Genomic DNA, 25,972 nt, shown 5'->3' with positions numbered 1-25,972 from the left:
CACCTTTTGCTAAGTAGCACGTGGAAAGTTTTGTAACCTGTTGTTTTGTTTTTGTAGCGGAAAATTGTTCTGGTTATTGTACTTGTGGTCACTGTTTGGAGCAGCCTGGCTGCGGCTGGTGCACTGATCCAAGCAACACTGGCAAGGGAAAGTGCATTGAAGGCTCTTACAAAGGGCCGGTGAAGATGCCCTTCCAGGCACCCGCGGGGAGTCACTTTCCACAACCACTTCTTAATTCTAGCATGTGTCTAGAAGAGAACAGATACAACTGGTCTTTCATCCAATGTCCAGGTAACAAATGCATTCTCTTGTTTTGTAACTTGGCCAAAAAACCATTCCTTGTCCTATTTCTTTTAAAAGTTTGGAGTTTAAAAGCAATGTTACTTACCTAGTCTACATTTGGTAATGGAAGAATGGTTCGACGCAACTTTGGAGAATTTATTTCATGTAAGATTGGTTTCCCCTAGTGACAAGTGATGATGCATTTTAATAAGAGCTTTGCTCTTTAGTTTTCCCTGTTGTAGAAAAATTGCCAGTTTTTTCCTGCTGCCTACTTGTGCATATTTTCTGCATGAGCAAGATGAAGTCATTTGTACCCTCCCTAGGTAATACTCCATCAGTAAGTCTGATGTAACCTTTTGAGAGGTCAAATCTTGTTAAAATAAAATCTCCAACAAATACAAGATATCTTAGTGAGCTAGGTGGTACAGAGATATAACCCTGGGCCTGGAATCAAGAAAACCTGTGGTGAAATCTGGCCTCAGACACTTACTATTTATGACCCTGGGAAAATCATGTAACCTCTGTTTTTGTCAGCTTCCTCAACTGCAAAATGGGGTTATTAACAGTACCTACTTCACATGATTGTTGTAAGGATAAAATGAGACAATATTTGTAAAGAAGTACTTAGCACCGTATCTAGCAGGTACTATATAAATGCTTATTCCTTTCCCTTCCCCCAAGTCCCGGGTGATGGTTAAACTATGGGAGTCATTTTCAGACTGACAGAATTCCAAAAGACAAAAAATCCTAAAATATCAACAGCCACATAAATGACCTCTTTTAATTGTAATAGAATTTGGTTTGTATTAAAAACAGTACATAAAAGAAGTTACTGTGTAATAGTTTAGGAAGGGTTATTTGCATGCATCCATTAATTCCAGTTTTATCAGAGACTTTTGTTGTAGACCAATGTGAAGACTACTTGAGTAAAATCCCTTTTCTCCCATAATCAATTCTGTTTATGTGATTCAGTATTTTCAGAGAAATAGAATGATTGCCAAAAACTATCTAGTACAACTTGTAGCTGAGCAGGAATTCCCTCTATATCATCTTCCCAAAGTGGTATCCTGTTTTTATGTGAAGATCTCTTCTATACCTCCTCAACATTGTAATTATGAAGTTTTTTTTTTTAAACCAAAGTATAATACTTGACATTTATACCTTTTCAGTTTCATCCTAGTGACTCTGGCCAAAAGCTATATAGGTCTCTTTGGATCTGATTTTGTCATTTAATGTTTCCTCCATCTCCCCTTTCTTTCTCTTTGGCCTTCCAGCTTTGTGCCATCTGCACATTTGGCAGGCTTGCTGTCTATGCCTTTATCCAAGTCATTGGCAAAAATGGTAAATAGCATGGGTCCAAGTGTAAGTCTCTGGGCACTGGCTATTCTAACCCTTCCAAGCTGACATCAAACTGTTAATGACTGATTTTCAAGTCTAGCTAGTCAAGCCATTCTGGACTTACCTAATAGTAAGTGGAAATAGTGCTGAATTTGTCATTAAAGGGACCTAGATTTGAATCCCAGCTTTATCATCAGTGAGTTAACCTTTCTTTCCTCACTTCCTCACATGTCGAATCAGGTGAAATACTAGATGATCACCAGCATTACTTCCAACTCTGAATCTGTCATCCTAGGATCACATAATCTTATCTTCAAGTCTAACAGGAGAGACTTTGTCAAGTACTTTGCTATCATAGAGCTAAGCTAGGGTACAACATTCCCCAGGCTGCTAGTGTAGTAGTCCTTTCAAAAAGACAATGAGGTTTGTCTGACATGAACTGTTCTTGAGGAGGCCGTGCTGAGCTTTTGTAATCAGGGCTTCATTTTCTCTCTGTTCATTGCCTATTCCTTTAATAATTAGAATTTTGCCAAGAATTGAAATTGGAGTCACTGGCCTATAGTTTGCTGACTCAGTTCTTTTTCTTTTGAAAATTGGGATATTTGCCCTTCTGTAGCCCCGAGACACTTCTTTTCTTCTCTGTTAGCTTTCGAAGATCATTGACAGTGGCTTGGCAGTTACATCCAGTTACATCTGCCAGTTATGTCAGGACCCTGGCATGTAATTTATCTGACACCAGGGACACCAAGGGCAGCATTTTACAGTAGAAAGAGCATTGAATTTAGACTTGGAGGACCCTACTGCCTATGCTACCTTGAACATGTCACATAACCATGGGCCTTAGCTCCTTACCTTAGAAAGGATAGCCACTAAAGTCCCTTTCACCTCTAGATCTTGAGTCTTAGGATCCTGTTATCTCCTTACTTATATTGGGTATCTACTCCTGATGAGGAATTTTTTTTTTCCTGAGAAAATGGAAGCAAAATAATGCCTCCATCAGTAGTTAGTATCTCATTCATCCAGAGTAGGTTTTTCTCTTCTTTCTTTTCTTTATTTTTCTCTACTATAGCTAAAAAACAAAACAAGGTCATTAACTTTTCTTACTAGCCTTAGCTTAGTCGTATATGTAGTGTTTCTCACATTACTTTTCCATGCTTTTTTATTACCTTTCATTGCTTCCATTTACATATCCCTTTTTAAAATGTAAGTCAGTCCCTGCACACCCACATTATTCTCTTTAGACAATGCCCTTTTCTTCTTTTCTGCAAAATTGTTTTTCTTTTGTGTCTCCAAAATTTCATTCTTGAGAGCTTTCCATCTCTCAGTGAAATTTTAGGTGACAGGATTCTATCTTTTATCTGAACACTTTAAAATCTTTTCTTTGCACCTCTAGGGTAAATGTCTGACTGTGCCCAACAGCCCCCTCTTTCTGTATCTCAGATGCTAAGGTAGAGTGGTCACCCAGGGTCACAACACAGGTGTCACCTTCCACTCCTCATATCCAATCAGTTTTCAATTCCTTTTGTTTCTATCTTTGTAACATCTCTCATATATGCCCCCTTCTCTTTTTTCTTTTTCTTTTTATTAATTTATTTTGATTTATCAACAATCACTTCCATATGCTTTTGAGTTTAAAATTTTTCTCCCCCTTCCTCCCCACCACTTTCCCCAAGACGGCGCACAATCTGAAATAGGCTATACATATACATTCCTGTTAAACATATTTTCACATTAGTGGTGTTGTAAGTAAGAATTAGAACCAATAGGAGGAACCACCAGAAAGCGGAAACAAAACTCAACAGAAGAAAAAAACAGCAAATAGTATGCTTCGATCTGCATTCAAACTCCATCATTCTTTCTTTGGATGTGGATAGCATTTTCCATCACAAGGTCTTTGGAGATGTCTTAGATCCTTGTATTGCTGGGAAGGGTTAAATTTATCAATATTAGTCATCACACAATGTGGCTGTTATTGTGTACAACGTTCTCGTGGTTCTGCTCACTTCACTCAGCATCAGACCATACAAATCTTTCCAGGTTTTTCTAAAGTCAGCGTGTCCATCATTTCTTATAGCACAATAGTATTCCATTAAATTCATATACCACAACTTGTTCAGCCATTCCCCAGTTGATGGGCATCCTCTCCATTCTAATTCTTTGCCACCACAAAAAGAGCTGCTATAAATATTTTTGTACATGTGGGTCCTTTTCCCATTTGTATGATCTCTCTGGGATATAGTCCTAGAAATGCTATTTCTGGGTCAAAGGGTATGCACATTTTGATAGTCCTTTGGGCATAGTTCCAAATTGCTCTCCAAAATGGTTGAATCATTTCACAACTCCACCAGCAATGCATTAGTGTTCCAATTTTCCCACATCTTCTCCAGCATTTATCATTTTTTTGTTTTGTCATGTTGGCCAGTCGGATAGGTGTGATGTGGTACTTCAGAGTTGTTTTGATTTTATGCCCCCTTCTCTGTTCTGACAGTGTCACCACTCTAGTACAGGCCCTTATCCTCCCATGCTTGGACTACTGCAATGACCTGCTGGTTGGTCTCCCTGCCTCAGGTCTCTCCCCACTCCATTCCATCTTCCACTCAGCTGTCAAAGTGATCTTCCTAACACACAGGTCTAACTCAATTACCTCCTGTCGATAAACTCTGGTGACTCCCTATTGCCTCCGGAATCAGATATAAAGTTCTCTGATTATTAAAGCCCTTCATAACTCTTCCCCTTCCTACTTTTCCTGTTTTCTTATACCTTACTCCCCTTCCATATTTGGTAATCCAATGATGCTGGCCTCTCACATGATATGCCATCTCCTGACTCCAAGCATTTTCCCTGGCTGGAACTCTCTACTTCCTGGCTTCCCTGGCTTCCTTCAAGTCTCGGCTGAAGTCTGACTTTGTTCGAGAGCCCTGTCCCAGTTGTTCTTAATCTAAGTGCCTTCCTTCTGAGACGTCCTCTAATTTATCCTGTATAGATCTTGTTTATTTGGACTTGTTTGCATATTGTCTCCTCTATTAGACTGTGAGTTCCTGGTGAGCAGGGGCTATATACATATATATACATATATATATATATTTTTTGCCTTTCTTTGTATCCCCAGTCTTTAGCACGGTCCCCGGAACATAGCATGTGATTAATGATTGCTAGTTGACTGACTTCCTCCCTAGAGTTCCTATTCATTTCCACCCCATCAATAAGTTTTTCCTTATTGGTGAGAATAAGATATAGAATCACACCTCCTTTAATTATTTCCTTCACTTTTGAAGGTTGAAACTGTCATGAAGGCAAGCCAAGAAATAGTCGTTTTGCTTTTGGCCACAAGAACTTCAGCAGATGTCTGGATAATTTAATTATCCACTCATCATTACCATGTCATGGCTCTGTCAGCTGCTTACAGAGCCCAAACTCTTGATCTGTTTCCACCTTTTCTCTTGGCATTCTATAGCATAATATGACAGTCTCTTCAGATAAGCTATGTTCCAACCTAGATAAAGGCTGCATTTGGTATGTTTGTTTTCTCTTTTAAATCTCTCTCTATGGTGATTGGGCTGAATTTTTTTTTTTTTTATGAACTGGTCCTTTGTACTTTGCTTTTTGTTCTCATGACAAGTAGTATATCCAGCAAGCTGCTTCAGATAGCTAAAACTTTGGAAGACCTAGGTAGTCCAAGTCCATAATTTTTGAGGATTTGATGCAACTTTGTTGTGAAGTTGTTACTATCCGGAGTCTCTTTTCTTTCCCTAGCATGCCAGTGTAATGGACACAGTAAATGTATCAATGAAAGCATCTGTGAAAAGTGTGAGAATCTGACAACTGGCAAACATTGTGAGACATGTATATCAGGTTTCTATGGTGATCCTACTAATGGAGGAACATGTCAACGTAAGTGAAATCTAGTTTTGTTAAATACAATTCTAATTAATAATGCTGTTTGCATTAAATTGTAAAGTTGAGGTGGACAGGGCAAATGAATGCTGCATTTCTTAATAAGTATTTACTATTTTCAGCATACTTTTAAATCATTGTGAGTTTTCCTATCCATGAAGATTTAAAGTATAAAGGTAATAACAGTTTTATATTTGGAGAAAAAAGAACATGCACAATTCATTTGTTAGCACGAAAAATTGAAAAGCATAGCTGGATTCTATTTTGTTTTCATATTAACTATATCACTCATATAAGCCTGAGCCCTCCAATATTTAAATATTGTAATGTTTTTCCTGATAGTGTGAAATGTTTCACAAGAACTTTTAAGCTGTACTTTTTTCTCTCCCATTAGTGGTAATAAAATGAATGTGTTGAATGAAAATACTTTTCCAAGCCCTCTAAATGTAAGACAGGAAGATATGTATAAAGTATGACTTTGTAACTTAGAAAGAGTCCTACAGATTCTGAGAAATCTTGTAGTTATGTCTGAGATGCCTTGTGATTTGTTTGTACCACACCTCGTGTCTGTAGTGATGCCAGTGGTGTGTAAACTTAGTGTAGTTATTAATCTTTGTGTTGATTAGGCTATTCTGTCTCTTAAGAAGTTCTAACGAAGAGGTAGAGCTTTGCAGCCCCCTTGAAGCTCTAATGTTCCATGATCATGACTCTAATTGTCCTGGAAATTTAAAGGCAAATTTAAAGAAGGTAAATGGGAGAGATTCAGAGGAACCTGGGAGGACTTGTATGAACTGATACAGATTGAAGTGACTCTAATTGTCCTGGAAATTTAAAGGCATGATAAATGTGGCCTGAACTGGTCAGGGAAGATTTGATGAAGGAAATATGATGTGAAAGACTTTTTTAAGTAGGATTTGGATAGAGAGTGGAGTTGAGAGGGTGTTCCAGATAAAAGAAATAGTTTAGAGGACAGGTAAATGTATCATTTGAAGCTTTCACTTGAAATTGAAGTTTGAATATATGAGGATCCTTCACTGGAACCGGAATCAGGAAAACCTGAATTCACATGCAACCTCAGACCCTTTTTAGCTGTGTGACCCTGGCCAAGTCACTTAACTTGTTTGCCTCAGTTTCCTCAACTGTAAAATTGGTGATAATAGTAGCATCTAACCTCCCAGAGTTGTTGTGAGGATTAAAAGAGAAAATGTATATAAAGTGCTTTGTAAACCTTAAAGCACTGTAGAAATGCTAGCTGTTATACACAATGCAGGACATGGATGATGAGGTGAAGGGAACTGAGAAGAGTTGATTAGACAGATAGGAAAGGACAGAGTATCTGGATCAGGGTTTCTTAACCTAGAGTTCATGAACTTTTAAAATATACATATGCATATATATTAAGATATATTTTAATATACTAAGATGTATTTTAATATATAGTTAACTATTTCAATGTGGTTATTTTTCTTCGTAATTCAATGTATTTGATTTTATGCATTTAAAAACACTCTAAGAAAGTGGTCCATAGTCTTCACCAGAGTAACAAAATGTTCCATGACACAAAAAACTTTATGAACTTCTGATCTAGAGAGGTGAGGTGGGTGACAGTGTCAAAGGCTGAGGGAAGGTCAAGGAGGATGAGATTTGAGAAGATACTGTTCAGTTTAACAGTAAAGAGATCACTGCTGATCTTGGAGACAACAGTTCATCTGAATCTAACACTCCCTGATACACAGTAGTCGATTAATAAATGCTCATTGATTATTTATAGGATTTTCAGCATAAAGGAGGGTTTCAGTTTGTCAAAAGCTTTTTATTAATCTATTGATTCAAATATTATGTGATTTTGGATGTTTTTGCTTTCAATATGATAATTATATGAATATCAATTAATAGTATTAATTAGTGATATTAATTTTTTTCCTAATGGTGACCCAAACTTGCATCCTTGATATAAAACCTATTTGCATACAGTGAATTTTTAAAAAATAAAATGCTATAGTCTTTTGAACCAGAATTTTATTTCAGATTTTTGAATCAATATTCATTAATCCTTATGATCTATAGTTCTCCTTTTTTGCTTTATCTTTTCTTGATTTACATATGATGACTACATTTATCTCATAAAACTAGTTTGGTGGAGTGTTTTCTTAATTTTTGGAAATAATTTGTGTCATAGAGGTATTAATAGTTCTTTAGAAGTTTGACAAAACTTTCCTCTAAATTCATCTGGACTAGGGGCTTTTTTCTTTCATATTTCTTTTAAAGCTAACTGAATTTCCATTTCTGAAATTAGATTATTTAAGATCTTTATATGGTGTTCTCTTCATTTGAATATTTTTTATTTCTAAGGTAATACTCATGGCACCTTTATAAAGAAGACCATGTATTAGGGCACAGAGAAATTATAAGTAAGTTATGACAGCAGAAATGCTAGACACATCCTTTACAGACTTGTCCTTCACATATCCTCCTTCTCATCCACTTTCTTCTAGAAATCTGCTTCTAGAATCCTCTAGAGAGAATCAAATTACTAAATTTGCTAAGATGTTGAAGCAGACCTTGAATATTCTTCCTACATCAGTTCTAAAGACTAGGGAATGTATCTTCAATTGAATTTTGTTGTTTTTAACTTGAGTTTTTCTTTGGAATAAACACAGACTGTAATCAGGTATTTCTTAGTAGTGAATAGTATTCCTGATTCACATTGTGCCAAATTTACCGAAATTCACAGTTTGCCAAATTTACCAAAATTCATAGTTTGCCAAAACCAGGAGTAGTCAGCTTCCTACAGCAAAGTTATCAAAAGAAACCATTATTTTGGGGAGATAGGTAGAATGCACCCTTGGCATTAAAGGTCCTCTCAGAGTCCTTTGTGCTCTTTGAAGAAAAACAGTTGAAACTTATTGAATCACTAGAGGAATAGAGACCAAGTATACATATGAATGTAGTGGAGTCATATTACACCATAAAAGAAGGTAAATGGGAGAGATTCAGAGAAAACTGGGAGGACTTGTATGAACTGATACAGATTGAAGTGAACAAAACCAGGGAAACATTTTGTACAGTGACTATAGTAACATAAAGAAAATAGCCTTGAAAGAATGAAGAACTATGATGAGTGATGAGTCATCATTCCAGAAGAGTGATAGTGAAGGCTGCTTGCTACTACCTCTTGGCAGAGAGGTCAATGTACTAAAGGCACAGAATGAAATGCTTTTAGGTATGGCTGGTATGTAAATTTGTTTTGCTTACCTCTCTTATTTGTTACAAGGGAGGTCTTTTATTTGGGAAAGGGGGTGAATATTGTAGGAGGGAAAGGTAGAGATAATGATGAAAAAAAAGAAGGAAAGAAAGGGTCAGTGAAACATTAAAAAGTACATAATAGATAACAGAAGAAAGTTCAGAAGGGCACACAGAGAACCCAGTTTTGTTACTATCATGTTAAATTTAATTTATACTTTATAAAATTATATAAGTTCAATTAAATATACAATTCTATTTTTCTGGTCTTTGTATATTGAAATATTTACATTTAAAGTTTACAATTAAAAAAAATAGGAGATCAATAAATGAAGGAGCTGAAAAAGTCCTGAAAGAATAGTAAGAGTTGGAAGCTTGGAAAGATAGCCATGCTGGTGGAAAAGCCAATGCAATGTCAGGTGATAATAACTCCTGAGAATAACTGGAGTCAATCTTCAGGTCTCTACTAAACTTATTTCAGTACCTTCAGTGCTTGACATTTGTGGTGAATTTATTGACTGAAAACTTTTCATCATTCAGATGCTATCCTTTTTTCTTCTCTTCCATTTTCTAATTAAAGTGTTTTTATTGGCAGAATGGAAACTATTTTTCTTTAGCCAAGTGTGATCTGTGTTTTCTTTTATTTTCACAGCTTGCAAGTGTAATGGTCATGCTTCCCTCTGTAATACAAATTCAGGCAAATGTTTCTGCACCACCAAAGGAATCAAAGGAGACGAATGCCAATTGTGAGTGTCACCTATCTGTGCCATCTCCTGAATTTTTAACCCTGGGGGGGAGGTGTGTGGAAGGGAATTGATTTTTAACCAATGTAATTGCAGCAATTCTGCATTTACAGTTAGCTAAATCTAAGTGATCTTTGCTAAAGATGGGCAGACAAAGCAGGTATCTGTTAAAGCAATGACCAGCGTCCATTTAGACTTAAGATTTACCTCCTTTCATCATAGTTGTTCAAAAACTGATCAAAGAATAGTCATAAATGTAGAGTTGGAAGAGGTCAAAACAATTATCTGGTTTAGTCTTCACATTTTACAGCGAGAAACTGAGGCCCAAACAGGTTAAATTAGTTGCCCAAGGTCAAATGGGTATTAAGTGACACAACAAGGATTTGAGCCCAATCCTTTAGCTCCAAGTCTAGTGTTCTTTCCTGACAAATTGATAGATTTGAAGTTTCACTTATACTCCATTCTCAGCTTCAGCTGAGGATACTAAACTCTAGTAGAGATGGTTACAAAGTGGGAAGTATTAACCCTGGGCAATCCGTATCTGGAGAACCTTTCTATTGACTGTCACCCTTACCCATAATTAAATTGGCTAATTCTCTTCTTCAGGGAAAGAAAAGGAATGTTTGCCTTCCAGTATAGCAGTGTGAAAGATTCATGCCTAATCCATTGGTCCTTCTGAGTACTTCAGCTTCCTGTGGATATGATTCTATCTTAGACTGATTTAGGGAGGGAAAAAGAAGCTGAATTCCATTTTTGGCCTATGACAGCTTTCTCAAAAAATGATCAGGGACCCAAAGGGTCCCCAAGACCCTTTCAGAGGTCTTTGAGGTCAAAACTGTTTTCATAATAATCCTAAGACATTTTAATTTCTAGTATGGTAAATATTAATAGATTTAACCCATATAAATAAAAGCTCTTTGGGAGGTGGTCCTCAGTAATTTTTAAGAGTGTAAAGAAGTCCTGAGACCAAGAAGTTTGAGAAATTTTGGCCTTGGACTTCCTTCTTACTATGCTTTAAATGTTACTGATATCTAAAATCCAGTTTTAGATATGGAACTCTGACCCTACTGATCCCTGAGCTTACTTGATTGCTTGGGCTCAGAGATTTCTCATCTTTTATCTGTCTTCCCTTCTGCCACTGTCACCATCCCTATGAACCTTAGCCAGGGGTAAGGTGCTCACTTCATTTTTTCTATTTTACTCCTGCTGGCACATATTCGAGGTGATGAGATTGTATTTTTTTCTTTTTTTTTATGGTAATTTTTATTTATTTCTTTTTTTGTTTTCAACATTTACTTCCACAAGATTTTGAGTTCCAAATTTTCATCCCATCTCGCCCCTCCCCCCACCCCAAGATGGCATGCATTCTAAATACCCCTTCCTCTAGTCTGCCTTCCCTTCTATCTCTCCCCCACTTCTCTTAGCCCCTTCCCCTTCAATTTTCCTATAGGGCAGGATGGATTTCTGTACCCCATTTCCTGTATTTCTTATTTCCCAGTTGCATGTGAAAACTTTTTTTAAACGTGTTTTTAAAACTTTGGGTTCCAAATTTTCTCCCTTCCTCCCTCCCCACCCACCCTCATTGATAAGGCAAGCAACTAAATATAGGTTATATTTGTGCAGTTATGCAAAACAGTTCCATAGTAGACATGCTGTGAAAAACTAACTCTATTTCCCTTAATCCTGTCCCACCCACCCATTTATTCTATTCTTTCTTTTGACCCTGACCCTCCTCAGAAGTACTTGCTTCTGATTACCCCCTTTCCCAATTTGCCCTCCTCTCTATCATTCCCCTACTCTCTGTCCCCTTTCTCCCCTATTTTCCTGTAGGGTAAGACAGATTTCCACACCCAATTGAGTGTGTATGTTATTCCCTCCTTAAGTCAAATCCTATGAGAATAAGATTCACTCATTCCCTCTCACCTTCCCCCGTTTCCCCTCCACCGTAAGAGCCTTTTCTTTTCTGTTTGTTTTTTTATTTTTTTGTGGGATAATTTACCTCATTTTACCTCTCCCTTTCTCCTTCTCCTACTATATTCCTCCCTCACCCCTACATTTTATTCTCCAGATATGACCCCTTCACTCTCTATCTGTCTATCTATATCTGTATATACGTACATATAATTTTTTCCCCTCCAACTACCCTAATACTGACAAAGGTTTCATGAGTTACAAATATCATCTTTCCATGCAGGAATGTAAACAGTTCAACCTTAATAAGTCTCTTATGATTTCTCTTTTCTATTTACCTCTTCATGTTCCACTTGAGTCTTATATTTGAAAATCAAATTTTCTATTCAACTCTGGTCTTTTCATCAGGAATGCTTGAAAGTCCTCTATTTCACTGAATGACCATTTTTCCCCCCATAGGATTATACTCAGTTTTGCTGGGTAGGTGATTCTTGGTTATAATCCTATCTCCTTTGCTGTCCGGAATATTATATTCCATGCCCTGCGGTCCCTTAATGTAGAAGCAGCTAAATCTTGTGTTATCCTGATTGTGTTTCCACAATACTTGAATTGTTTCTTTCTGGCTGCTTGTCATATTTTCTCCTTGATCTGGGAACTCTGGCATTTGGCTACAATATTCCTAGGAGTTTTCCTTTGGGGATCTCTTTCAGGAGGAGATCAGTGGATTCTTTCAATTTCTATTTTGCCCTCTGGTTCTAAAATATCAGGGCAGTTTTCCTTGATCATTTCTTGAAAGATGATGTCTAGGCTCTTTTTTTGATCATGGCTTTCAGATAGTCCAATAATTTTTAAATTCTCTCTCCTGGATCTATTTTCCAGGTCAGTTGTTTTTCCCATAAGATATTTCACATTGTTTTCTAATTTTTCATTCTTTTGGATTTGTTTTACAATGTCTTGATTTCTCATAAAGTCACTAACTTCCAATTGCTCTATTCTAATTTTTAAGGAAGTATTTTCTTCAGTAAGCTTTTGGACTTCCTTTTCCATTTGGCCAGTTTTGCTTTTTAGGGCATTCTTCTCCTCATTGACTTTTTGGACCTCTTTTGCCATTTGGGTTAGGCTATTTTTTAAGGTGTTACTTTCTTCAGTATTTTTTGAGGTCTCCTTTAACAAGCTGTTGACTTGTTTTTTCATGATTTTCTTGCATCACTCTCAGTTTTTCTGCTACTTCTCTTACTTGCTTCTCAAAATCCCTTTTGAGCTCTTCCAAGGCCTGGGACCAAATTCATATTTTTCTTGGAGGCTTTGGATGTAGGAGCTTTGGCTTTGTTGTCTTCTTCTGGTTGTATGTTTTGATCTTCTTTGTCACCAAAGTAAGATAATATAGTCTGACTCTTTTTGTGCTGCTTACTCATGATCCTGACCAATTACTTGAGTTTTAAACTCTTCGTTAAGGTAAAAGTCTGCTTCCAATGTGAAGAGTGTACTGTCCCAAGCTTCGGGAGTTTGTACAGCTGTTTTCAGAGGTACTTCTAGGGACCTGTAAATTTTCAGTTCTTCCAAGGTGCTATGATAAGGAGCGAGGTGTTTCCTCTCCACCACCACAATAAGCTTCACTACACCAGCATTCCTCCTCGCCCCAGGACCGCCCCTCAGAACTGTGATCCAGATCCAAGCACCAGTAAAGCAAGAGATTCCTGCCTCAGCACTGGCAAAGAGATCCCTGCAATCCCCCTCTGATCAGCCACTCGATTCCCCCTCAGTCTGTGGGCCAGAAGCTCAGGAAACAGCCGTGGCCCCGGGCCGCACTTGAGACTTGTGGCTGAGACCTAGCTCCTCTCTCACCGCAGTCACAGACTTTTCCCACTGACCTTCTAAGTTGTCTTTGGTGTTCAGGGGTTGAGAAGTCTGGAAACCGCCACAGCTGCCCGAGATTCAGTCTTCTGAGGCCTGCTCCAGTATTGCTGTGGCCTGCGCGCCCACGCCACACTGTGTTCCTACGACGCGCTGCACTCCTCTCCCTGCCCAGTGCGATATACCTTTCCCATCAGCCATTCAGTCTGTCTTTGGCTGGGAATTTGTTTCACTCTGTCTTTTTGTGGGTTCTGCTGCTTTAGAATTTGTTTAGAGCCATTTTTTATAGGTATTTGGAGGGCTTTGGGAGAGAGCTCAAGACAGTCACTGCTTTCCCTCCGCCATCTTGGTTCTGCCCCGAGACTGTATTTTTTTAAGGCCTATTCATAAGGAAAGAGTATTAAATGCAGAATTCATATATAAGAGTAAGATAATTTGTAGTCTATATTAAAGAAACTGGAAAGTGATTAAGTTACTGGCTGAGTGCTACCATGGTTCCTCTTTAGGACCAAAAGTATCTTTCTTCTTTACCCTTTCAAATGAAAAATGACCTTTTTATTTAACCAGAAATCACAATTTGCCAAAATTTGGTATTCACTGACCTGTGCTTGGAATGAACTTATTTGTTCATTGGAATGAACTTATTTGTGTGTTCTCCAATCCCATGCTTATTTTTAACCCATCAGGATTCTCCAACTGAACTGGAGAGAGGAAGAAAGACTAATTTTTATTTAAAACATTTCTCCTTGCCAATCTCTCATTTCCTGTAAGTGGGAGGACTCAAGTATTCTGAGTGGATGCTTTGGAACGAATGGGTCAAAGAAGAAACATCCCATCTCTTTGTGGTGCCTAGCTAGCATAGTACTTGGGGGAGGACTGCTTTGGAGGAAAATCTCATTCAGCAAATTCTTTTTTGTCCTTTTTCTTTACAAGAAGGGTGTCAAGGATGAAAAAAAAAATTTATGCCTACCATAACGTCTAGGTGGTATCTTATAAATGAGCATGTATCAGTTGAATTTGCTGTTATTTTACAGATAATAAAACTGTCACCATAATAGATTATCAGGTTCCATTTATTAGGCTGAGGATCTGTGTTATGGCAGAATTAATTGTTTTGGTTTTAGTGTTTACTCAAGTCTATTAGTCGCATGCTTTACATTGCTAATAATTTCTGAAGAGAAGGCTACTGGTGAATCTCATTTTGGTTTTTGAAGCCAAGACTCTAAAGTAAAAGAGGTGATATAATAAAACCCACCTGGATTGGATACAAAGTAATAAAATGTTGAGCTGAATGTGTATAGAATTAAAATTTCCCCTCAAAGAGGTTCTTTATGCAATCCTGTCATCTTCATCCTGGATCCTCCTTAAAAATGGAACAAGATCACTTTTTCAAAGCAGAGAGACTGCCCTACATCTCTACCCCTCAAAGTTTTGGTGAGCACAGTGTAGTGCCCTGGTTCTTGCCAGAAGGGATCCTAACCTATAACTTTGGCATTGCCTGAGATGACAGTTGTGGAAGAATAGAGAACATTTGCCCATCTTGGCCCTCCTGAATGTGCTACATAGACTGCTAGGTTTGCTGCACTGAACAAGTTTTAAAATGGGAATTAGTGATTTGTGGTAGACTGGTGGAAATTGAGATCTTTATTGAATATGCTGTTCCTTAAGTATTCAAGTTATTTTTCAAAGGGGAAACAGGTTTATTTGAGTTTCAATAAACTCTAACATTATTTTCTTCACTTGACATTAATCGAAATGGGAGCAAACTACTTAGGGAACATAGAAAGTAATTTAGAAATGGCAAGTTGGAAAGTATTTTCACTATATAATAGTCCACTTTGGAGATAGTATTGATTTCCCAAAGGGCAAAAAATGACTTTAAAGGCAGTAGTGAAGTCCATTTGTAATTTAAATTTCTCTTTTTTATTCAGTTTGCATTAGGCTGTTTTTTGGTTTTTCGGTATTTAGTTAATGTACAGTTTGTTTCTTTTAATAGTACCCTGCTAGATGTTCTCCCAGAGAATAAATATTTATCTGGATAGGTGGAGGGACAGTTGTAGAAAGAAGCAGGGAGAATGTAGTCTGAGGTGACCAAGAGTGGGACATAAGTGAAAAAAGACTTTATTGCCTTGAAAAATATTTTTTACTTGTTTGATATGGATGAGATTTAAGTTCTGAGTCTTTGATTTTAAATCTACAAATAATATAAAAAACACTTTTTCATCAAAGAAAGAAAATAATAAGTCTTAATAAATTTTTCTAGATGTGAAGTAGAAAATCGTTACCAAGGAAATCCTCTCAAAGGAACATGTTACTGTAAGTATTTCTACTTTTCCTACTTGTCTGGGAACCGTGTAGGTGGAACAGTGTAGGTTTGCCCATGCTTGAGTGTTTACCAGGCACCTCTTTTAGAAGTCAGCAGAACAAGGGGCCTGCTCTGGTAGGAATCTGAGTATAGGGGCTTTTGGCTTCTCTACTAAAGGCCAGTGCCCTACATCTTAATAGATTCTTCTGACCTCCTGGAGTCTTTTTTTTTCCTTCTGATTTTTGTAATTCTGCTTGCTGATTAAACCTTTGAGAAACAAGTTCGGAAACCAAAATAAGCATTAAGACGCAAAAAATAAACAACCACACTTACAGTTACTTAAAATTGTATTTATAAATATACAGTACGTGGAACACAATTGGGACCTATTAGATGATGAGGTAGAAGCTTTGGGCACTCTCTGGAGGGTGGCTGTGGATAAGAACCTCTGTGAAGTACATTCATTTTCTTGGAAGAAAAATGCCACATAACTGCAAAGCAGGAATTATCATCTGAGTTACTCGGTTCACTTCAGGTTAGCATTTATTCAAGGCTTACTCTGAGCAGAGTGCAGGGCTCATGAGCTCAGTTTGTGTTCTGCCTGTAAAACAAAGCCCCACTGACTGTTTTCATTAGTCTCAACTCCAGCACATTTGAACTACCTTTCATTTTGCACTGTTCTATCAAAAACAATTACATTTATTTAGAATTTTAAGTTTTATAAATGAGGCTTGATGTGTATTGTGAACTTCTGCATTCTCCATTGTTGTCCTTCAGAATCTAAATATACAAATAATCCTTATGAAAATGAAGCACTAAAGATTGGACCTGAGAAAATAATTCAGGATTTCATGCCAATTCTGGAATATATTTTTTTGACTCCCAGTTTTAAATAGTGATTTCTCAAAGTAATCTGTGTATTCAAGGCAGTGTTCTATAAACCAAGAGATAAGACTTAGGATGGAGGAATGACTTACTGGCATCAGGAAGCTTTAATGAAGCTGAAGATGAAGACAGAAATCCTTTGGGAATTTAGAGGGGCTTAGTCCATAGGATTCAGAAGGTTCAGCAGAGTGGAAATAGGGAATTGGTTAAGAGATCAACACTGGCAGAGACCTTACATAAATTGAAACCCCAAATCCAAAACTAAAGTTACAAAACAGAGCAAGGGACCAGCTGAGTAAGGATGGGTGGTAGGAGTTAATATTAGGACAACAGAGCCTCCTTCTAATAGAGCCTTTGGCTAGTAGCCTACTTCTTGGGTGGGGATGAGCTATGGAATTCTTTCTACTATTGAGATTCAGGAAGGTGAGCTGAATCAAATAACAGTAACCAAGCTCCCCTGTCACTATTACATAAGAGTAATTTTGCCTGCATTGTTTTCCTTTAAATGCTAGCTAATTGATTTACTTTCCAATTTGTTGCTCTATGAGTTTCTTTGTTTCTAAAACTGCATAAATTTTTTCCCCACAGATACACTTCTTATTGACTATCAGTTCACCTTTAGTCTATCCCAAGAGGATGACCGTTATTACACAGCTATCAATTTTGTGGCAACACCTGAAGAAGTATGATCAAGATGATTTAACGTCTCCCTGGGTGTTTGTGATGATTCTTGTTTGTATGAGGTCAATGGTAGAGGCAGTGTTATGTAATGGTTTTCAGGGTTGGTTTTCTTCCATTAGTTTAAAAAAGATAGAACTCAGGTTAGAGGTACTGCTTCTGTCATCACCTGCAATCTTTTTTAAAAAATGCTTTCTTGGACCATATGTACGTTTTATGGAGCGATAAGTCCTTCATACCTTTATGGCAGGAAAATTGAATTTTATTTTGGATTTGTAGCTCAGCTTAAGGAAAATCACCTGGGAAATGCCTTTCCCCTGTCAACACTTGCTCTTCTCAAAAGTTTTGGGTTTCTCATGAGACACTAGTAAAATGTAAGTTCATCTGTAATTGGGAAAGTTGATCGTAATGAAATTTAACTGTGGCTTTCCTATAAAATCTCAGAATTGTTCTAATGTCACTTAGTAACATGACTTTCTCTTTTCAATCAGCAAAACAGGGACTTGGATATGTTTATCAATGCCTCAAAAAACTTCAACCTCAATATTACTTGGGCAACAAGCTTTACAGGTAAGTAAAACTCTTGGTCACTGCAAAGAACTAGGATATGTTTGACTTTAGAATCTGGAAATGTGTTACATCCAAATGTGCCAAGTTGTGAAGATATTTTAAAGGTTGGAAAGTGATAGGATAAAAAGAATAAAGATAGAAGAGATAGGATGCTGGAAAGATTACTGGATTTAGGAGTTGGGACCCCCAAGTTCATTTTCTGATATTGCCATTTCTAACTTTGTGGCCATAAACAAATAACCATTTTTGAACCTCAGTTCTTTCATCTGTAAAACAGACAGACTAATAATACTTAAACTACCTATCTCACCAGGTTGTTGTGAAGAAGGTACTTCGCAATCTTTAAATCACTGTAGAAATAACTGTTACTATTGGACTGAAAAGTTAGCATAACTTTCCTTTTCCCATACTCCTGCTCAATGATCCTTTCATTCCATGCTCTCCAGAGCCTGAAGTTTTCCCCTGAATTACTATCACCCACTATGATTACTTAGGATGAGGGGCTGGGATGATGGCTTACTTGCATGCACCATAAGCTGCTTCATAAATATTTAAGCAGTTGGATCCAGGACTATATGGGTACCACATCCTGACCATGCATTAATGGATCCTAACAGTGTTTGAGAGAATGAGACTTATATGATCAGGCAAGATGGAAGCATAGAATGATGCTAAAGGCAAGGAAGTTTGAAGAGGTTAGCTTCAGGCTAATTCCCTGGTTGGGGGGGATGGGGAATCAAACTCTAAAAAAAGAGTAAGAAAAGACACATTTTGCTTATAACAAAGGCTGATTTACCTTTTAATACCTAGGAAGCATATAGTTTTCTGTGCAGAAAAATATACGTGAACTTAAAGGTTTAAGTCCAGACAAAGTTAGTCTGGAGTTAGTCCAGACAAAGCTCCCATAGCACACTGTTGGTATCCAAAATCTCATCTGTGGCCATCACATGTAGTACTAATCACCCAGTGCTTGCATCCTTATAGAAGATTGTGTAGCAGTTCTGGAGAGCTTAGGGGGCAGTAGATGGATGGTGAAAGGTGCCTATAAGAAAAGCTGTGAGCAATTGGGCTTATTTGCCCTTGAAAAGGAAGCTGTAGTGAGTTTAAGGCCTGAAGACTGAGTATTTACTTACTGCTTGGAGGACAGGAATTAAACCACATTACCAATTACCAAAGCAACTGTGGTGCAGTAAAAAGAACATTGGATTAAAAAATTCGAAGTCCTGGGTCCCCATTCTGGTTCTGCTGATTATGAGGCAAATCACTCACCTTCTCTGAGTCTTTGCTTTATTACTATAAACTAACAATAATAACACCTACAGTACTTTCCTCATAGGGTTATTGTGAGGATAACATGTATGTGTGTGTGTGTGTGTGTGTGTGTGTATAGTGCTTTGTTAACCTTAAAACACCGTATAGTCTATATAATAGTAACAAAACCCAGGATAATAGAATAGAATAGAAATAATAATAGAAATAATAGAAAAAGAATAATAATAGAATTTTAATAATAGAAAGGAAAGTCACACTCAGAATAACTGCAAAATGCAGAGAGTTTTTCGGAATCATTCTGCCTAAGTAACTCAGTCCTTGTATAGAGTAAATTACAAAATTTGTTTAAAGAAATAAAGAACATGGAGAACTATTCAGTGTTTGTGGCTGTGCTATGCCAATGTAATAAAACTGACAATATTACCAAAGTTAATTCACAAAATTTTTTTGATACCTGAATTTTTTTGTCTTTCCTTTTTTGTTATAAGAGATGGCTCTGTAGGAGAGATGAGAGGAAAAATACAGGGGAAATACAGGCAATGTAAAGACAAGAAAAAGCAACGTGTGTGTGTGTGTATGTATATATGTATTTGTGTGTCTATACATACATACCTATTTGTGTGTGTGTGTGTGTGTGTGTGTGTGTGTGTGTGTGTGTGTGTACACAGAGAGAGAGAGAACTGAAATCAGCTTTCAAACTCTCCTCCTGTAAAGTGAGGGGCCAAACAAGATGATCTGAGACTCCTTCCAACTCTTTTGTGTCCTAGGAGGGTTTAATTACTGGGGGATTTGGTTGAATTTGGGAGAGGGGGTCTTAGAGATAGATCTTCATCAATCTGGGAAGACCTAGGCAGACTTTTTGCATGTGAGCAGAATACTAGATTAGGCGACACCTCAAGCACTTTTCTAACCCCCTCTATATTCTTTCTGATTGTCAAATTGAGGGATACAGATGGACTCAGAGACCCAGCAGACACATTTTAAGGATTGTTTTAGACAGTTGAGGGTAAAATAAGTTGAAAGTAGAAAATTTGACTTGAAATATTGAAAAAAATAGTGTCAGTGTCTCAATTTAATAGTATTTTGAAAAGGTTTTCATTTTCAATTTCTGTGGTAAAAGATATGAAGTGCTTTTTAACCTGAAAGAAATATATATTATAAGTGTCACTACAATACTTGTCTTTATAATATTACCACAAAAACATTTGTTCTTTTGGTTATTTTTCAGAATGATGGAGTTAGGAAGTAATAGAAATGCTTATATCTGAGGAAAATCTATGGTAGATTATATATAGTCCGCAAATGTACTTATTCTCCTTTCTTACCCAACAGCTGGGACGCAAGCTGGAGAAGAGATGGCTGTTGTTTCAAAAACCAACATTAAAGAGTACAAAGATAGCTTCTCCAATGAGAAATTTGATTTCCGCAGCCACCCAAATATCACTTTCTTTGTTTATGTCAGCAATTTTACCTGGCCCATCAAAATTCAGGTAACAGTTGCCTCTAGTCATTAAGTTACATTTAGCTTATATGGAATTCGTGACAGTTTAATTTGGGAAAGTCTGGTTTACTTTTGTTATGTTTGTTGGAAAAGTGTGTTCTGGGCAAATAAGTCTAACAAAAAATGAAGATGGGGTAGGCTTGAGCCACTTAATAGAATGACCTATTTTTAATCAATTTATAGAGCTTGATCTGGTATATACCATTACCATATCAATTGCAAAGATATTAATAACAGATTCCAAGTGGTGTACTCATGTTAACCTAGTATTGCTGTGAACTGAAAAGTAGTTGAAAATTTTATTTTAATATTGCATAATTCAGACTAGGCCTACCCTTTTTTTTGTATTAATAAGCCTAAGGTCTAGTTAGACACATTAAAGGAAATTGCATTCTTGTAATTCTCCTTTGCTTACAATGGTTCTTTGCCTGACCAAATTTTTAAGTGAGTGGTATATTAGTGAGCCTTTTTAATGCAAGAGCAGAGGAATAGATTCCATCTTCTCTCTCATCTTCATTTTATTTTTCATTGAACGAAAAGGATCTAAAATTGTCACCTCATAGCATTGTCTGCAGATTCTGTGGTACAGTGACTCTCATATATTGCATGCTTAGAAATCATTTGTGAAATTGAATTAAATCCCTTCTTTTAGTGCCCTGAAAAAAGGATGAGATTGGGTAAGATGACCTTTATTATTGGATAGAGAATTATTGTATAGGTAGCCAGTTGTAGTAGACCTCTAGAGAAAGGCCTCTGACAAAGATGACAGTATTGCATGTACAATCAGTCAAAAAAAAGAAAGCTATTTTTCTGATACTTTGAATAATCTATGTGTTCCTTAGTGTAGATAGTCTATATGATTTCATATTGCTGCAACATTTTAATTAACTGTGAGTCAGTATTCTATTGGTAAACTTCTAATGATAACGAAGACAGCTGGTGCACAGATGACAAACCCACAGTCTATCCTTCAGGACTATTCCTGATAGTGCTTGGGCCGTGCTCGCAGAGCCTTCAAGAGCCCAGAGTCACCTCTCTGTCGTTGTTAGATATCAGACTGTAATGGAAGTGGCAAAAGGTGACTTTCATCCAATTCAACAAATATTAAGCACTTACAATGGAATACGGTGTGGTTTAGTGAAAAGGAATTGTACTACGCTTGGAGTCAGAGATTTGGATTTGAAACCTCCTTTGGACACTTCCTAGCGGTAAAGAGTTGACCTAGTACTCAGCATTTTTTGCCTAGCCAGGATTTTTTTTATTACAGTCGTGCAGGACGAGGAAGTATTTCAGACACAAAGAGTCTGAGTGCTCTGATGTAGTTCCTCCCTGACTTGAATGAGGCTCAACGGTTTTTTGTTCTGTGAAGAGCCTAAGATCAAACAGGGGGAGTAGAGGATATAGAAGGGCATACAAAATTGGGAGAGAAAGTGAGAGTACAGAAAGTTGAGTGAGTGAGCGCATGACTGAGTTGTGATTGGAATGTTCTGGAAACAAGTAACACTTTAATAGGTAACTTTATTACTGCAGGTTGAGTGAGTGCTTTTCTGTTGTTCTGCCTGGAGCTAGTTAAGATTTTTCATGAGAAAGAAAAATGTTTGGTCCCTTAAAGTAGTGATATCTCGTATACCCTGCACCTAACAAAATGGTCTCTGGAAGCAAAACAGAATTAACAAGGCTAGAGACCTATTTCTACATCCTGCCTTTCTGTACTTCTAGAGCACAAAGGTAGCCATTCTGGAAAACAGGAACCGATCCTTATAAATCTCCATCAGTCCGTAGCTATTTATTAAGTGCTAACTATGCTCAGATCTAAGCACTGGGGATGCAGTGACAAAAATGAAGAGGTCTCTGCCCTCAAAGAGCCTATGTTCTGTCAGAAAGACAAAGGTCATTTCAAGGTGGACCTCTGTTTTTTGAGAGGATTTAAAAATATGGCTATTTGACAGAAGCATAGAAGATGCAGCCACCACCAAGGAAGACAATACAAATCGAGTTAGGAAAAGACTCGTATTCCTGAGATTTGTGGTGAAGTGACTAACTACCTAAGGGGGAAGTGTATGATTCAAATTAGGCATGATCTTTTTAATATGAGCTTGGAAATTATAGTGGAAAAGAAGGGGGAAGGAAGAGGTAGGTTGGGGAAATTTTTCTCACATAAAAGAGTGAGGAAGAGCATTTTACAGTGGGGAGGAAATTGGAGGGGGTGGCAGGCAATGCGTGAACCTCACTCTCCTCAGAATTGGTTCAAAAAGTAAGAACATACACACACACACACACACACACACACACACACAAACACACACTCTCAATTGTGTATAGAAATCTAACTTACCTAATAGGGAAATAGGAGGGGAAGGGAGGATAATAAAAGGAGGACAGATTAAAGGAAGCAGTGTTTAGAAGCAAGATAGACTTTTGAGGAGGGACAGGATGAAAAAAGAAGAAACAGAAGAAAATGGGATGGAGGGAAATACATAGTAATCATGGCTATGAATATGAATGAAATTAATTTACCATAAAATGGAAACAGGTAATAAAATGGGTTAGAAACCAGAATCTAACAATGTTGTTTACAAGAGACACACTTGAAACAGGAAGACACACAGAGTTAAAATAATATGTTATGCTTCGTATGAAGTAAAAAAAGGCAAGGGTAACAATCCTAATTTCAGACAAAGCAAAAATAGACCTAATTAAAAGAGCCAAGCAGGGAAGCTACACTTTGCTAAAAGGTATCAAAAAATTTTACAGCAAGTTTCTCTGAAAAAAGCCTCATTTCTCAAATATATACTGAGTATAGAACTGAGTGAGGGTTATAAAAATAAGAGCCATTCCCCAATTGATAAATTGTCAAAGGATATAAACAGGCAGTTTCCAAAAGAAGAAATCAGAGCTATCTATAGTTATATGAAAAAATACTCCAAATCACTTGATTAGAGAAATGCACATTAAAATAATTCTGAGTTACTACCTCATACCTATCAACAATGACACTCTGGACAGGAAAAATAGGTACACTAATGAAATAGGAACTGGAGAGCAATTTGGACCTGTGCCCAGAGGGCTATCAAACTGTGCATACCCTTTGACCTAATAATACCACGAACTAGGTCTATATCCCAAAGAGATCAAAGAAAAACGAAAAGGACCTATATGTACCAAAAATATTTATAGGAGTTCTTTTTATGGTGGCAAAGAATTGGAAATCAAGGGGTTGCTTTTAGGAAATGATAAGGGGGGTGATTTCAGAAAAATATGGCAAGACCTATATGGACTGATACAAAGTAACGTGAGAAGAACCAGGAGATCACTGTGCATAGTAACAGCAATGTTGTAATGATGATCAACTGTGAAAGACTTGGCTACTCTGATCAATACAATAATCTAAGAAAATTCCAAAGGACTCATGATGAAAAATGGTATCCACCTTCAGAGAGAGAACTGATGAATTCTGAGAGCAAATTGTGTATAATTTTCTCTCTTTATTTTTCTTGCCTTTTTTTTTGGAAATATGGCTAATATGGAAATGTTTTGCATTATTTCACATGTATAATTGATATTATAATGCTTGCCTTCTCAGTGGGTTGGGGAAAGGGGTGGGAGGGAGGGAAAGAATTTGGAACTCAAAATTTAAAAAGAAAATGTTAAAAATAAATAATAAAATTTTAAAAATTATTGTGGAAAAAAATGAATATATATTGCATTTCATGTTGCGCTCTGGAATGTAAAAGTTGTTTTTACCATCTTGCCTACCCTCAAGACAAAGCTTGTTCAGGGCGATTTTCTTTTAGAAAAATATCTACAGAAGAGAGAACATGGTATTGAGGGTATTGAGCTAGCCATGAGTCAGAAGACCTGGGATCAAGTCCTGCCCCTTCCACATATTCATTATGTGACCTCTCAGCAGTCCAGGCACCTCTCTAAGGCTGTATTTCAGAGTAGGCACTGAATTGTAATGGCATATTTTACTCAGAACCACACCTTAGAACACTTGGCCTTTTCATCCCCAGAGCCCCAGCCCTGGACTTCACTGTCCCAGGTTCAGCCACCAGTTAACATGTAGGAGAGGTTTCAGCCACATATCACATCACTCCCTGGCAATTTCCTTGCCAGGTGCAGTGCCCCCACACATTTACCTTCTGCACCCATGACATCGTGACTTTCCAGTTTTATAACCATAATTAAATCAAATCTATCATTGGTCTTGGAAAGAATGTATCAGTCTATTCTCCTAGATCTCCATTTAACATCACTGTTACTTTCAGAAACAACTATCCCTTCCTGATTGTCACCTTCCTCTATATATTGTCTTTCCCTTTAGAATAGAAACTCCTTGAAGGTAAGGACTATCTTTGTTTTTGTTTTTTGTGGCCTCAGCACTGAGTATAGTATTTGAAAGGATCTTCACAGGACCTGTAGTCCAACTCTTTCATTTTGTAGATGAGGAAGCATCCCCATTCCTCCCTCACCATCTAGTTTAAGTGACTTATCCAAGGTCACTTAGGAAGTAAGTGACAGAGGCAGAATTTGAAGTCAGGTCCTCTGACTACAAAGCCAGTTCCCATTCTACTGAACATAGTAGCATCACTGAAAATATTTTTGGAAGAATTCCAGTAACAGATAAAATTATGGGGATATGCAACTCATCTTGTTTCCACATGGTTTTGTTTTCTTTCATTAGGGCTCCTTATTTTGGTTTATTACTTTTATTATAATAATAATAATAATCATTATTATTATTATTGTTATTTATTGGGCAGCTAGGTGGTGAAGGGCGTAGAGTGTCATGCCCGGAATCAGAAGCCTGAGTTCAAAGTCAGCCTCAGACATTTCTTAGTTGTGTGACCCTGGGCAAGTCACTTAACCCTGCTTTCCTCAGTTTCCTCATCTGTAAAATGAGCTGGAGAAGAAAATAGCAAACCACTCCAGTATCTTTGCCAAGAAAACCCCAGATGGGGTCAGGAAAAGTCAGACATGTCTGAAACGACTGAACAACAATAACTTTTATTATTATTGTCATTATTATAATGCTGCTGATGGTGATACACAGATATTTAAGATAAGGTTTCTGCCCTTGAGGAATTTGTGTTCCAGTAGGAGAGATGAGACATGTACATAGATTCTTACAGCAGAAAAGTAACCTGAGCAACATAATACAAAGTAACATGATTAACACAAGAGAACTAACAATGCTGAACAAGGAAATATTTTTCATTGAGAGAAGAAGGTGGAAATACTTCATTCAGGAGGTGGCATTTGATCCAGGCCTTGTGCGGGAATTTCAGGAGGCAGATATTGGAAGTAGAATCAGGAGAGTGAGCATCATGTATTGGTATAAAGAAACCTTGGGTTTGAATGTTGATTTTTCTGCTCTTCACCTTTCCAGGCGATAATTATTGTACACTACTCTGACTCACGCAGTCTACTTTTCCATCTCAGTTGACCTACTTGCTAGTCCTATACATAACCCTGCATTGGTACCTTTGTACAGAC

At 37.3% G+C, this 25,972-nt stretch overlaps 1 protein-coding gene across 1 annotated transcript in view; it reads left to right on the top strand.

The window, feature by feature from the left end:
• ATRN (attractin) overlaps nt 1-25,972 on the top strand; it is a 236,299-nt gene that overhangs the window by 120,468 nt on the left and 89,859 nt on the right. The window contains exons 18-24 of the mRNA XM_027836676.1: nt 58-291; nt 5,374-5,511; nt 9,410-9,503; nt 15,529-15,581; nt 17,044-17,138; nt 17,625-17,703; nt 20,308-20,465. Of these exons, the coding sequence (XP_027692477.1) occupies nt 58-291; nt 5,374-5,511; nt 9,410-9,503; nt 15,529-15,581; nt 17,044-17,138; nt 17,625-17,703; nt 20,308-20,465 (851 nt within the window). The remainder of the gene's footprint in view (nt 1-57; nt 292-5,373; nt 5,512-9,409; nt 9,504-15,528; nt 15,582-17,043; nt 17,139-17,624; nt 17,704-20,307; nt 20,466-25,972) is intronic.

This window comes from Vombatus ursinus, unplaced genomic scaffold (assembly GCF_900497805.2).
Source record: "Vombatus ursinus unplaced genomic scaffold, bare-nosed wombat genome assembly UNPS02014818.1, whole genome shotgun sequence".
Taxonomy (NCBI): domain Eukaryota; kingdom Metazoa; phylum Chordata; class Mammalia; order Diprotodontia; family Vombatidae; genus Vombatus; species Vombatus ursinus.
The sequence above is the reverse complement of the archived record's forward strand: the minus strand, read 5'-3'. Positions and strand labels throughout refer to the sequence as shown.